The sequence below is a fragment of the Clarias gariepinus genome, chromosome 3, assembly GCF_024256425.1.
Source record: "Clarias gariepinus isolate MV-2021 ecotype Netherlands chromosome 3, CGAR_prim_01v2, whole genome shotgun sequence".
Taxonomy (NCBI): Eukaryota; Metazoa; Chordata; class Actinopteri; order Siluriformes; family Clariidae; genus Clarias; species Clarias gariepinus.
Genome location: NC_071102.1, coordinates 36,403,781 through 36,418,372, shown reverse-complemented (window position 1 = coordinate 36,418,372; position 14,592 = coordinate 36,403,781). Strand labels below are relative to the sequence as shown.

Genomic DNA, 14,592 nt, shown 5'->3' with positions numbered 1-14,592 from the left:
TTATCTATACTGCTTTATCCTTTATTCAATTCAATATTATTTGTATAGCGCTTTTAACAATTGGCATTGCCCCAAAGCAGCTTTACACAATCAAAAGAATTATTTAAGTTTGTATGGAATGTGAATGTGCATGAATCAAAATGGTCAGATCCCTGGTGAGCAAGCAGAGGGTGACAGTGGCAAGGAAAACTCCCTGAGATGGTGGTAGGAAGAAACCTTAAGAGGAACCAGACTCAACAGGGAACCCATCCTCATTTAGTTGAAACAGAGCAGGAATTGATCTGCATTTATACTGTGTGTTAGTTGGCAGGCAGTTCAGCATAACAGTTGGGGTTAATATGGAGTCCAGTTAGTTATTGAAAACTCGGGTAGGCTTGTATGAAGTTCCAGTCCTGAACTATTGAACGGTCAAGTCCTTAGAGAAACAGCTGCCAACACCAGTCGAGGCCAGAACCGTCTTCTAGCAAGAGATCACCCAGACACGAGACGCATCCCAGAGAGACACACGGGGCATCCATGTGACGAGATCTCCGAACAGAAGCGGGGCACCAGGATGGGTCAGACAGGTCCGGAGGGCAGAGGGAGTCTGGATCACTGGCAGGTCAGGAACGACATGTGTAGCTCGACAGAGAGAGCAGAAGAGATAAGTTAGATCTGGTCATATAATGTATAATGTAAATGTATATTTACTGTAGAGTGCAAGCAGAGACTCTGGCAGGACTAACTATGACAGCATAACTAAAAGGGAGAGCAAAAAGGAAACATAGACATGAGGGCTCCCTGAGATGTAAAGCAACCAATCACCTCACCGTCAACAAACCTGAGTGATCAATGAGAGTGGGGAGGACAGCATCTGCTCCTTTACCTAAGGCAAAACTATTTATAAAAATGCTTGATTAAATAAATAGGTTTTTAGCCTGGACCATTTAACTGAGACTGTGTCTGAGTCCCAAACACTATTTGGAAGACTATTCCATAATTTTGAGCTTTGTAAGAAAAAGCTCTGCCCCCAGCTGTAGTTTTCATAATACGCGGTACTGATAAGCAGCCTGCATCCTTTGATCGAAGTAGGCGTGGCGGATCGTAAGACACTAGCAGTTCACTCAGATACTGCGGTGCGAGACCATTTAATGCTTCTGGTTCTAGTGAGGACTCTCGCTGCTGCATTCTGGACTAGCTGAAGCTTATTTATGCATCTAGCTGAACAACCAGACAGTAAGGCATTACAATAGTCCAACCTAGAGGTGATAAAAGCATGAACTAGTTTTTTTGCATCGTTTAGCAACAATATATTTCTTATCTTGGCAATATTTCTGAGGTGAAAGAATGCTATCCTGGTAATATTATCTACATAAGCTTTAAATGAAAGGCTGGAATCTATAATCACACCGAGGTCTTTTACTGTTGCACTTGATGGAACAGAAAGACCATCTTAAGTTACAGAGTGATCTAGAATCTTACTTCTTTAATTTAAAAGATTTTGGAACATACCCAATGCTAAGTGAAGAATTAATTATTCTCAACAGGGGTTCTGTTATTGCTGGTACTATCCGTTTAAGAAAATGTGTCGGTACAGGATCTAATATACAGGTTGATAAATTTGCAGAAGAGATGAGTGAAATGAATTTATTCTCTTCAAGGGAAGTAAAGTATTTTAGGTTCCAATCTGACATGGCTAGTTTAACATCTGCATAACTTACATTGTTTGGTTTCAAAGCATCAATTTTATGCCTAATATTTACAATTTTATTATTAAAAAAGTTCATGAAGTCCTCACTATTACACAATGCTGTTGTGGAGATTTCTGCAGTGGTCTTATTTCTGGGTAATTTGGCTACGGTATTAAATAAAAATCTAGGATTATTTTTGTTATTTTCCATAAGAGTGGAGAGATACGTTGATCTAGCTACACTAAGAGCTCTTTCTATAGTTCAGGATGCTCTCCTTTCATGCTATTTGAAATAATTACAATTTAGTTTGACGCCATTTACGTTCTAATTTTCGAGCGGTCTATTTTAAAGAGCGTGTATGATCATTATACCGGGGAGCGAGTTTCTTATCTCTAATAATTTTTCTTTCAACTGGAGCTACATTATCCAAGGTATAACGGAATGTCGACTCTAAATATTCAGTCGCCTGATCGAGTTCTGTGGGGTCAGACAGTGATCTAATCAAAGTTGGTAACTCTGGGAGATTACTGATAAAACTCTCTGTAGTAGTTGATGTAAATGTACGTTTAGTACGGTAGTGCGGCGCTGTGCTTACATTATTACTGTGACACACTTTAATTGAGACAAGATAGTGATCTGATATAACTTCAGACAATGGAGTTGTAAAAAAATATCTTATACTTAATTCGAAGAATATTATTAAATCTAAAGTGTGACCTGCTTTATGAGTGGGTCCTACTTACACACTGATTTACTCCTACTGAGTCTAATATGGACATAAATGCTTTACGCACAGCGTCATTCTCAAAATAAATATTAAAATCTCCAGCAATTAACGCCTTGTCTACAAAAAACGACTAGGTTTCTATTCAGGGTCACTGGGACCTGGAGCCTATTCCAGGAGACTTGGGGCACGAGGCGGGATACACGGCCAATTTGGGAACGACAGTTAGCCTAATCTGCAGGTCTTTGGACTGTGGGAGGAAACTGGAGTACCCAGAGGAAACCCACTAAGAATGGGGAGACATGCAAACTCCACGCACACAGAGATTAAGCCCGGTCCCTGAAGGTGCAAGGCGACAGTGCTAACCACCGTGCTGCTGTCTAGTAGTTTATATTTATGGAAATGTAGCTTACTTAAATGTGTTCCACGACATTATGACAAATTAACAAAACTTGACCTTTTATGTTGTATTGTAGATGTTTTTATGTCGAATATCCTCATTTCGAATGTCCTCATATAATGATATGAGACCAACTTCATTCTCTATACTGTATATCTATGTAAGATCCTCATATGAGGACTGTTAAGTTATAATACTTTTGGCGAACTTCTTCCTGTTTGGAGACATTAAGTTAATATGTTCAATGTGCTAATAAAGAGAAATGGTAAGGAGAATTTGGGTCTCAGTGGGCTATAATAATAAAACTTTATATCCAATAAAATTTGAAGAGATTCCAGCCAAACAAGACTCTTACGTTATAAAGATTTTAAATTCAATACAAGGTTGATGACCTTTCCAATATGGCGGACGCGATGACTCAGCTAGCACAGCGGCTAATCTGAACGCACCCGCACACCAGCTCGCGTACTGTTCAAAGTGTTCACGCGCGTGGCAGCTGAAGCGTCAAGAAGGGGTGAAGGGGCGGAGCTCACCTGCGCGTGCGCGATGGAGATTTGTGACCTACACTAGAATTTGATTCCAGCCTTTGATCTGTGGCACGCGCGCGCCAGTGGTGGTGATTGATGTGCGATTGATGTTTAAAGACCACGGAAGACGCGGCGGGTGACGGCTGAGGCTTGGAGCGCGCGCTCCTGAGCACCGTGAGTAAAAGGCGCGAGTGAAAACCTAACCACGGGACACTGGGATGAACCGCCGGTTTTACTGTTTAACACACATACGAAGCTCTTGTGCTGCCCATGGTAGCTGTTTCTGTTATTATTCTGTGCATGCATGCATGAAATGTGTGTGTGTGTGTTGACACTCCATACGCGTATGTGTCACTACAGCGCTGCGTGGTGATAAACAAAGCGTGTGCCAGGTGCACGCCCCCCCCTGCCTTGCTTTTCATTGATCTTTCACACACTTGTTAGAGAAACTGTTAATCGCTTCAACACTCATGAGTAATGTGCATTTAGCTGCTCCTATTTCGTCAAATGCACCCGATGCCAGAAATATTGGCATCCTTCAATGCACATATTATACACACTGAATAATTTTATATAAACACAGTGTCTGGGCTGCGCACACACTCATGCATCCTCTCATACTTGTGTAATTTATAGTATTAATAGTACTATTTAGGCACTGTTGTGTTGTTCCTCCATATCATGTTTTTACTGAAGGGAGTTCCATGTGTGCGCCAAAATTCAGTACCACAGTCCTTGCAGAATAAAGGTTTTAACCTGTGTGTTTCCTTGCGCCTGTTATGAAAACATCATCAGGACATTATTTGTGCACCAAGTCTATATTCTAGCTCAGAAGTATTCTAATCAAAAGTTTGCACACCATCGAATTCTATGGTTTTCTTTCTTTTTCTGATTTTCTACATGCAGAATTAATCTCTGAGCAGGAGATGTTGAGATGTTCCTGCTGGAGCTCTGTGGAGTAATTCTGTCGGCTCTGATCTGAGGAGATGTTTGTTAGTTAGTTGCTGATCTCTGAAACTTGTGATCTTCAGATGAAGTTCTGCTCAGCACTGTGGGTGGAAAACAGAGTTTTATTGCCAAGTACGTTTGCACATACTGTACAAGAAATGGAATGTGGATGTGGAGTATTATCAAATAAATAACCGTGGTATTGCTCATTATTGCTCATATTGCAAAAGTTGAAGGAGAAGATGGCTTGGATGTGAGGGGGCTAAAGTGAGCCTTTTTGTTGAGCCCTTTTCTTCACTCAGGGTATATATCATTTTTGAAGAGTGAGAAAACGAGCACCAACAATTCTTTCAGCAGTCCGAACCATCCTTTGTAGTCTTATGAGTCCTGTTCTTTCTTTCCTGCGACTATACTTGAAGAGACAGGACCACAAAGCAGGACGTTCAAACTCCTTGCAATTTTCTGGACACACTAAGCTTCACATCTTAAAGCGATGACGGACTGTTGTGTTATGTCATAGTCTTGATGCCTTCAGTATTGTAGAAAATTACCACAAGAAAGAAAAAAACATTACATTAATAGGTGTGTCCAAGTGTTTGCTGGCATTGTGCATCAGCGTTCTGTAAAGTCTACTCATGCACTAAAATCGTGTTTGTTTCCTAAAGCTAAAAATGCATAATAAATGTAATAAACATGACCAGATGGTTCGGTCCAACAACTGAAACAGAAGAATAGCTCAGTGCCCTCCTGAGTTTCCTGCTCAGTATTATTGTAACACTATTCTATTCTCTGCCGCGCAGTATTTTTGTTATAAAATTCATACAAGGATGTGTTTCCCAGAGCAACAAACATTAATCCTGCTCACTGTTTATTCCACGGACGTGAGTAGAGTATTTACACGCAGTGCCGAGTCTCAGACACACAGCGTCACTCGGTTACAGCGAGGATCAGACTCCGAGATAAGACTCAGAGCAGTGTGCAGTGGTGTTTATGATCATGCAGGGTGTTTCAGAGAGCTTCAGTGCTCAGAGGATCTCAGCCTGCGAGGAGAAGAGCATCATTAATGTATAGATTAATCACGTGACGTGAGCACAGAGCTGCATCCGGGAGACAATCAGGACGTGCTGGGGGTAATAATGACCCAGTGTGTGTGTGTGTGTGTATGTGTGTGTGTGAATGAACAGAGTGAAGGATGCCGCCAATGTCAAACTGGAACAGACCATTCCTGAGTATTATGGGAGGTAATAACATATTGGATGGAACCCCTCAGGTACAGAAATGGCATGTTCCAATGTTTCTTATTATTTTTTTTTTATATTTCAATGTACAGAATTTTTTAAATAACATATATATACTGTACATATATATATTTAAAATATATATATATTTTACATTTTGTTTTACATAGCCCATAATTAACTCTTCCACTAATGAACAAGTGTGTTAACCCTGTACTACACTACAGAATGTAGATTGTTACCATATAACACTGTGTGTGTGTGTGTTGGGGGGGTTGTGAGGATCATCAGTAAATCAGAAGCTCAGTTTAACATCACTAATCAGTACGTTCCCTCTCTCTGTCATCTTAACATCATCTCTCCTTTCTCCATCAGTCTTTGTCTCCGTTGTGTCTCTGTCATCTTTCCTTTTCCCTTCTGCTGTTTCTCTTTTTTAAATCGGTGTATTGTTATTCTCTCTCTCTCTCTCTCTTTCGCTCCTTCTCCTCAGTGTGAGTGATGGAGTCTCTCCTGAGGGAACAGTTTGGTTTTAAAGGAGGAAGTGACTCTCTGAGAGAGGAGGTGTGCGGGATAGTAAGATGGCCGCCGTCCTCTCTGTCTGTGGACATCAATCAGTTTGCTGCAGCGTATCATGAGATCAGGCTGCGTCTGGCCGGCCTGGAGCGGGAGAACAGCAGCATCAGGAGGAAGCTCAAGAACTATGAGATGAAGGTGGGAGGAGCTTATCCAGCTGCTCACTGAGCACAGAGCTGGTTAATGGTGTGAGGAAACATCTGTCTCTGACCTGTGTCTGTGTGTGTGTGTGTGTGTGTGTCTCAGTTCCCCATGGTCAATATGTGTGATGACGAGAGGAGTGTGTGCTGCTCCTGTGAGTCCGAGAAGGTCGAACTGATCCAGACTGAAAACACCAACCTTCAGCAAAGGATCAACTCCCTTATGCAGGAGGTGTGTGTTTGTGTGTGTGTGTGAGAGAGAGAGCGCGAGAAAGAGAGAGAGAGAGACCATAAACCTTTCTGGAATACAGTTTTTAAATATTTTCTCTCAGCTTCAGAAGAGTAAAGCTCAAGAGCAGCGTCTGGAAGACGTGATCAAAGCCTATGAGAAAATTCACCTGGAGAAGAGCAGCGTTCAGAAGGACCTGGATAACATGGTGAGTGAGTGTGTGTGTGTGTGTGTGTGAGAGAGAGAGAAAGAGAGATTAGATCTTTGTCATCAACAGGTTGATCTGTGTGTGTCTGTGTGTGCAGACGACCCTGGCCGAGCAGCACATGGAGAGGATCAGGAAGCTGGAGACGGCACTCGGTCAGAGAGAGCTCCAGCTGCAGAAGAAGAAAAAAGCGAGAGAAATGTCACATCAGCGCAATAAAGAAACTCGCTACCTGCATCTGTACACCAGCTTGGACACACCCTGCGGTATATATATATACACACACACACACACTCATCATCATTCATGGCCTGTAATACTGCGTGAAATCAGAGAGTTACAGTAATTAAGAATATAATGTATGGCACTGACACCACAAAACTCTAGAACATAGAGACTCTGAAAAAAACTGGGTTCTGGATACATTGGGGTCAAGGGAAATTGGGGTCTAACTCCGGAAAGTCCTGTAAGCAGATATGCTTCATCTAAAGAGAATAGGTGCCTCATAAAACTCCAGAACCACATGGCTTTGGGACCATGAGACTCTGAAAACATCAGGATCTATAGAAAGATGGCTCTAGAGAACATAAAGAACATAGTGATCTAGAAGCATAATTGTCTGGAATTAAATGGGAAAGGGGGGGGTCCTAGGAAAACAGAAAACATTACGTTCTAAAAAAAAGCATGGGTTCTGTACAAACAGGGCTTTTGAAACACAGAGTTCAAGAACATAGAGCTTCAAAAACATTGTGATCTAGAAGCATAGGGGTCTAGAAATTGGAGGCCTAGCGAGATTTTTAGGGCTTTTGGAAAATGGAATATAGGGCTCTATATAAAAAAACAGGGCTCTATAAAGCAACGTTTCTAGAAAAAACATGGGCTGCTATAAAAAAAAGACTCTGAAAGCCACAAATGGCTTTAAAAAAACCTCTGGAATCATTAGGTTCTTAAACAATAAGGCTTTTAAAGGAAATGGTTTTCTGAGGTCTTACTCTCGCGTGTGTGTTTTCAGCGTTGGAGTGTCCTGGGCCGAGTCTGCAGAGCTCACGCAGTCTGGACACTCTCACGGACCTAAGGGTTCAGTGTTTGGAGGCGGAGCTTGAGGGGGTGTGGCATGAGGCTAGAGGGGCGTGTCAGCGGGAGGCGGACCTTAAGGCTGAGCTGCAGCGTCTGCAGGAGGAGATCAGACTGGAGAAAGAACGACAGGTGTGTGTGTGTGTATATATATATATATAAAACTAAATTTGTAATGTTGATTGATTGATTGATTGATTGATTGGTGATGTTACAGGAGTTGGATGTGGAGTGTGAGCACTGCAGTGTGGAGTGGATTACGAAGGCAGGAGATGAGCAGTGAGTGAGACAACATCAACACTACACTAATCACCTTACAGCTCATTTCATTCCCTTACTGATCACAGGGTACAGATGATAAAATAATTGTATGTGAACACTGATAGGGTAAAGTTTTCTTTAAATAAGGAGATGTCTGTGTAACATGAGTGTAAGGAGTCTCTAGTGTCAGCGCTCTGTAACAGTTAAAGATAAAGCTGTAACTGTACAATTACATACATCTTTAGGACAGAGGAGTTTAGGCTTCTTTGCATTTTCTCAGTCACATGACAAGCTGCGATTTTAGACAAGTAACAAGAAAGAGTGGTGAGGGAGTGAGTGTTTATAGCTGCTATAACATAAGTGACAACAGGAACTAACAGGACTTGAAATGTGAGGCATTCTTGATTATTAAATCAATTGCAAGTTGCTGTGGTGTAAGAGGAATAAAACACTTATGCTGTGAAAGAAAGATCATTTTCAATTATGGTTATATAATGCTACACTGTAAAAATACTGTATAAGTGTTTGTGTGTGTGACAGGGTGAACCTGGCACTGGCTTACACAGAGCTGGTGGAGGAACTGAGCCGAATCCGCAGGCTCGCTGCTGAACAGGCCAGAATCCTGGGACAGAACCGCGGTTCCCTGGATCACAACAGTCCCAGTAAATAATACACTGCTGTTACACACAGGGCTAATAAATGTACATGGGGTTCGTGATACGAGCCTTTCAGCTTGTTGAGTTTCTGAGAAGCTAGGACATCATAACGTTCACTAATCCTTCGTCCAGTTTCTCTGATTAATTCCCTCTTCACCTGCTCACTGATGTTCTCCAGGACCGAGGGTGTGTCGTAGTGTGTGTGATCTAACTAAAATAATATAGTGCATGCCAGACATCTGGATTCATCAGCCAAAGTATATTTAAAAGTTTGGATACGAATGCTAAAATCCATAGCCTCTGATTTGCTGATTTTGAGCGTTCCTAAATGGATCAGAGCTGATGATGTTCCATGCAGGTTTGATTTCCTCCTTTAGTGCAGAGATTGTTCTGATAAACTATTGACTTCAGATCAGGCCAAGGAACAAAGTTGAGTGACGTTAGTTTCTGGTTCGGTTCCATCTTTTACTGTTAGTCTCAAAGCCGTCTTGCGTCTGAGATCAAAAGAAATATATTGAAGTTTGGCATCTTAATCAATAACCTGATGTATATATTACTTAATTAATATCAATGCAGTTATCAAACATTCTGTGCCTAACAGCTCTTTTTACGTTAAGAACATCGGGCTCTAAAATCATAAAGCTCCAGACCCACAGGCCTTCAGAATTGCAAGGCTATGGAAACACTGAGATCTCAAAAATAAAATGTTCTTAAAAAAAATTCTGAAATGTTAGAGCGATGTTGAGCAAAATGATCTAGAAGAACAGTGTTCTAGAAATAGGGGATTCTAGAAAAACACAGCTCTACAGTCACATATGGCTCTGAAAACATCAGGACCTAAAATACTAGCACTTATGCTTAGGCAAATATAAACCCATGGAACATCAGACATTGGGAACAAATGCTACTGGAATGGAGTTGTGGAAACACTGGGTTTCTTGAACATGAGTAATATAAATACAGTCTTTTGACACATAGAGGGCTAGTAATGCAGGGTTTGGAAAAAATACTGTTATAGAAGAATTGCAGAAATCAGTAGGTTCTAGAAAATTACTCTGGAGAACCAGGGCTCTAGAGACATGTACAGCTCTAGAGACAAGCCTCTGGAAGATTTTTTACTTGTGCACATTGGGTTGAGCATCATAGCATACCTAGCACAGTGAGAACGTGTAGTTTTATAAAACCAGAAACCTCTTTATAAAACTTGAGAGAACATGAAAGCAAAGTAAAATCTAAACTAAACAAAAGATTTAAGATTGAAGTACAAATGTGAACTTGATTATTAGAAGTGTGGTGAGCAATTTGACTTCTCCTTTTCCTCCTGCAGTATTGAGGCATGGCCCCGCCTCCCCTCCCTCTGACCCCGCCCCTCCACCTACTCACCCAATGAGGTCGTACTTCCAGGGTCGCCGTAGTTACTCAGACATGGCCGACCCCTCCGTCTCTCCTCACGTCGTCCACAATCCCACTTCCACGCTCCCGAAGCGTAGAACCACAAGCCACGCCCACCTCAGGCCAATCTCCACTGGGCCCCGCCCATCTTCTGCCCACAGTGCCCTGGAACTCAGCTTCCAGCTGCCTGACTCCACCCCTGCTCCACTGGCCACACCTCCTCAGTCCTCAGAGGATGAAGATGAGGAATGGTTGGGGCTTAGGATGATGACACCACCCCACTCTCACACCCGCAGTGAGCACGCTCAGTCCTGGCCCTCAATCAAAGTGAGCAGGACCTTAATTCTGTAAATTCATCAAAAGAGTTGGAGAAAAGTTAAAGTGGCTTGACAAATAAAGAGTTATGTTTAGACTGTAAACAAAATAATTTCAAACAGTTTACTAAATTATTGGATAATACAGGATTCTTTATCTTATATATTCCTTTAATTAAAAAAATCTACTTTTCTTTTCTTTTCTATGAACTTTTGTTTTTACATTTTTTGTTTTATTTCCTTTTTTTTTTTTTTTTCATTCTTTTATGTTTTAAAATGTTTTTTTCCCCTTTTTTCCACTTATTTTCTTTTTGTTTTTGTTTTCTTCAATTTATCTGTTTCTAAACAGATCTTTTTTCTCATTCTTAGTTAAAATTGATTTTGTACTCCTTTTTTTCTTATTTCAAAATTCACTCTTCTTCTTTATTTTCTCTTTAACTTGCATGACCCCTTTATTCTATTCCACACTTCTTTTTTTCATGTTTTATTTTGTTCTCTTAATTTGTCCTCGCTCTGTCTTCTACTGGTGGATGTTTTTGCTGTTTCCTCTTCTGAATATTTTCCTTTCTTCTCTCCTCCTGAAATACCCCCCCCCTCTCTCTCTCTCTCAGTTGTGGATGGAGGAGGAGGAGAGCGACTCTCGGAGTTGTCCCCTCTGTCAGCTCTCGTTTCCTACTGGCTTTCCCGAAGACGCTCTGATCACACACATCGACACTCATCTGGAAAACAGCAAAATATAACACACACATACACACACACACACACACAGACACACACATTGTAATACTCCTAAATATGTGCTGTAACACTGTGAACTTTAATCTCTTTACACACACTGTAGGTCTGATCACTTAACCAGATGAGGTTTAGGAAAAATCTTTGTTTTCATTATTATTATTTTTTTTAACTTTTACATAGAAAACAAAATGGAATAGTCTTATTAAATCTAAATCCGGTTCTTCCCAAACACCTACTACATTATCGATACTGTTTTATTTTTAAAGATTCTCATTAATCACAGCCCAATGTTCTGAAGATCTGCATTGCAAACATACTAAAGAAAACTGTGACTTACTACATCATCACACATTTATTTTGGTCTGTTTCAGAAATAAGCCCCTCCCCCTATTAAATCAGAACCATTTAACTCCAATAAGTATTTTTAATAGGAGGGCTTCATAATGTTTTTTATTGCAGTTCCCTTTGTAGCCAGTAGAGGGCTCTAAGCTACAGTATGTTTGGATGCAGCAGTGTCATCACTAGTGACTGTATCTCTGGGTGGATGTCATAAATGGGGCTAAAAAGTAAAGCCAAAATAATATTTCTCGCAATATTGTAACTTAAAATAACACTGATAGTAATAACACTAATTTTATTAATGCCTAAGCTGTAGTTTACTGTACTGAGATGATAACTAACAAACCAACACAAGTAAACAAAATGATCTTGGCATTAACCACGGCAGCTCACTCTAGTTCAGTTTCATTATTGCGTATTCACTGTATGATCCTAGTGAACGCTCTATTTTTTAGACGAACTGCACTGAGAGGACGAGTTGAGGATGAAGAGTCCTGGCTCTATTCAGAGGTGTTATATAAGGTGTGTTGAGTGTAAATGTTGACTGGTGTTAGGAATTTTAGTTAGTATGTTACATTAGCTATTTACACTGTAGTAAGCTTTACCACATTTTTAAACCTTTTGCTAGAGCGATCTTTATGGCCTCAAATTTAAATCTTGATGGTTCTTGGTTGCTCATCACTGTGACATCACTTGCCCTAATCTTCTGTGGATTTGCGACATGTTAACTACAAAACCCTGAGACAAACTGTTTCCTGTTCTCTAAACGAACTGTCTCCAGACTTCATGATTTATGTGGAGTACCTGCTGAACGTCTAGCAGTTTGTAGCAGAACAGTCCTTGACTAGTTGAAATCGTGACAGTTCAGGAATGTTTGTAGTTAAATAGTTTCAAACCGTTTGGATTTGGCCTTATTTATGGTCTCTGTGATCCATTATGAAGAGGCACACACCATCCAAAGAACCACTAAGATCCACTTACACTGCCATAGTTTTCCAATTTAATCTTCATTTAAAAATTTAAAGTGATTTTTTCCAATTCTGTCAAGCCATAACCAGCTTACTAATGAACTTGTAGGATTTCCTTGTATTGGTTCGGATCAAATTTGTGTATGTTAGGAGTTTTTTTTTTTATATTTCAAATGTATGTGTGTGTTAATATTATAATGAAACATTTGACTTGTGCAGTTTTAATTCTTCAGGATCACAGAAATGATCAGAAGCCCAACTCTTTGTAGCATGAAATGAACATTTTCTTAATTATGGAGCAATACAACTCTCGTTAACACTCTCAATAATACTCTTATTAACACTGTAATTAACACTGGGTCATTGTGAGTAAATATAAGTCTTAGTGTTGACATTTTCTTAGCGCTTCATGTGATCTCTCATTGGTTTTCTTGTTGCTGTTAATGAGGGTTTGCGCTCAGTGTGTTCTGAGTATGATTATTAATAATATTAAATAATATATTAGCTGTACAGTTACAGTTGACTTAAGGAGTTGCTTTCATGTTGTTTTTTTTGGCTAGAAGTCTAACTGTAAATGTACATGTTGGTGTTGCATTTCTGTGTTGATCAACACTCAGAGGAAGGGCTCGTGTCAGACTGCTGACTGTTTAAAGCCTGACATGAAAATAATGAAATATTTCTTCTCTGTCAGGAAATAATGCTTCCACTAACAATGATAATAAAGTGAAATTAAATCTATTCCCACTCTTCTTTTTTTCCCCTCCCCCTCCCCCAAAGCCTTGACTATTACAAAGTGCTGGCACTGGAGACTTCCTCCGTAAATTGTAAATTGATGTCTCATAGAAATGTCTGTACATCAATGATTATACAGTTTACTTTTATTAATTGGCTCAGGTTCCTTTGAATAAGCTGTTTCTATATAAACTGTAAAATAAACCAAACCATGGAGATATATAAAATAATGCAGACCTTCTGACCAATCGGATTTGAGTATTTAAAAACACTATGGTATAAACGGCATGGTTAGTGTATATGAGTGAAGAAATGCTATTACTGTTATATATATATATATATATATATATATATATTGTGTATTTAATATAATAGTTAATATAATAGTTATTAAACCTCGGATTACGAGTAACACGGTTTACGAGTGTTCCGCAAGACGAGCAAAGATTTTTAATACATTTTGACCTGAAAAACGAGCATTGTCTTGGTTTCAGGCACCGAGTATCATGTATCACGCATGCGCTTCTTGTTTCGTTGCCGAGCGTCACTTGATCACAACTGTGCCAACGGTTTTTCTCCCTCTTGCGCTGCGGAATTTTAGGTAATTGTCTCCCCTGCTGGGTCTTAGTGCGTCTCTCTTACTGGTATAATCAACATCCGTGCACACGTGTACGGTTTACTATAACACTGTGACCACGTGTGTGTGAAACATATTTTATTTTGTAAGTGAGAGCAAGTCTTATTAGAGTGTAAAGGTCAATTTTTTTTCTGTATCGGCCTGTTGTGTTTCTTTTTACCTTTAAAAAGAATTGCGACAGAGCAGTATTTCTGTGTAAGGCTCTCTGCCTTACAGAGTGTGTGTGTGTGTGTGTGTTTGGGAAGCCGAGAGGAGGAGGGGGTGTTAGAGGGCTCCACACCAACACACACACACACACACACACACACTCTCTCTCACCTTTACAACCCCCCTCCCACCCCCTCCTCCTCTGGGCTTCCCACACACGCACACACATATACACACACACACTCGCCTTTACAGCCCTCCTCCCACCCCCTCCTCCCCTCAGCTTCACACACACATACAGACACACACTCTCTGCCTTACACAGAAACTCCACTCTGCCGCGATACTTTTCAAAGGTAAAGAACAGGTCCATTTGTTTTTTGTTTTTTTTACTTTACAGCAGTGATTCCGTTAGTATGCGCTCACGATTGTGACTAGCGATATCCCTTGCTAATTTTTCCGATAAAACTGTTTTTCCGTACACAGTGCCTGCGTGCACAAAAGGAAACATTTATTTTCTTTTATTCCTTTTATTTTTTTAAGGTAAAGTGCAGGTTAATTTTTTTATTTTTACTTTATATTTTGTATTAATTATTTTTATGTATTTATTTTTTGGGGCAGTAGAACAAATAATTTAAGTTTCCATTACTTCTTTACGAGTGTTTTGGAGTATGAGCCTG

General features: G+C 40.2%; 1 protein-coding gene across 2 annotated transcripts; it reads left to right on the top strand.

The window, feature by feature from the left end:
* The first annotated feature begins 3,321 nt into the window (after nucleotides 1-3,321).
* On the top strand, nucleotides 3,322-13,119 carry LOC128518496 (TANK-binding kinase 1-binding protein 1-like). 2 transcript variants are annotated; one of them, XM_053491637.1, is made up of 11 exons: nucleotides 3,322-3,495; nucleotides 5,454-5,539; nucleotides 5,998-6,218; nucleotides 6,327-6,452; nucleotides 6,553-6,657; nucleotides 6,755-6,920; nucleotides 7,667-7,860; nucleotides 7,946-8,007; nucleotides 8,530-8,651; nucleotides 9,973-10,364; nucleotides 10,963-13,119. In XM_053491637.1, exons 3-11 carry the CDS (start codon nucleotides 6,006-6,008, stop codon nucleotides 11,089-11,091), a joined length of 1,509 nt encoding a protein of 502 aa, XP_053347612.1. In that variant the 5' UTR covers nucleotides 3,322-3,495; nucleotides 5,454-5,539; nucleotides 5,998-6,005; the 3' UTR covers nucleotides 11,092-13,119. The 2 variants fall into 2 exon arrangements, with proteins under 2 accessions (XP_053347612.1, XP_053347611.1); XM_053491636.1 differs by lacking the exon at nucleotides 5,454-5,539.
* The last annotated feature ends 1,473 nt before the right edge of the window (nucleotides 13,120-14,592 follow it).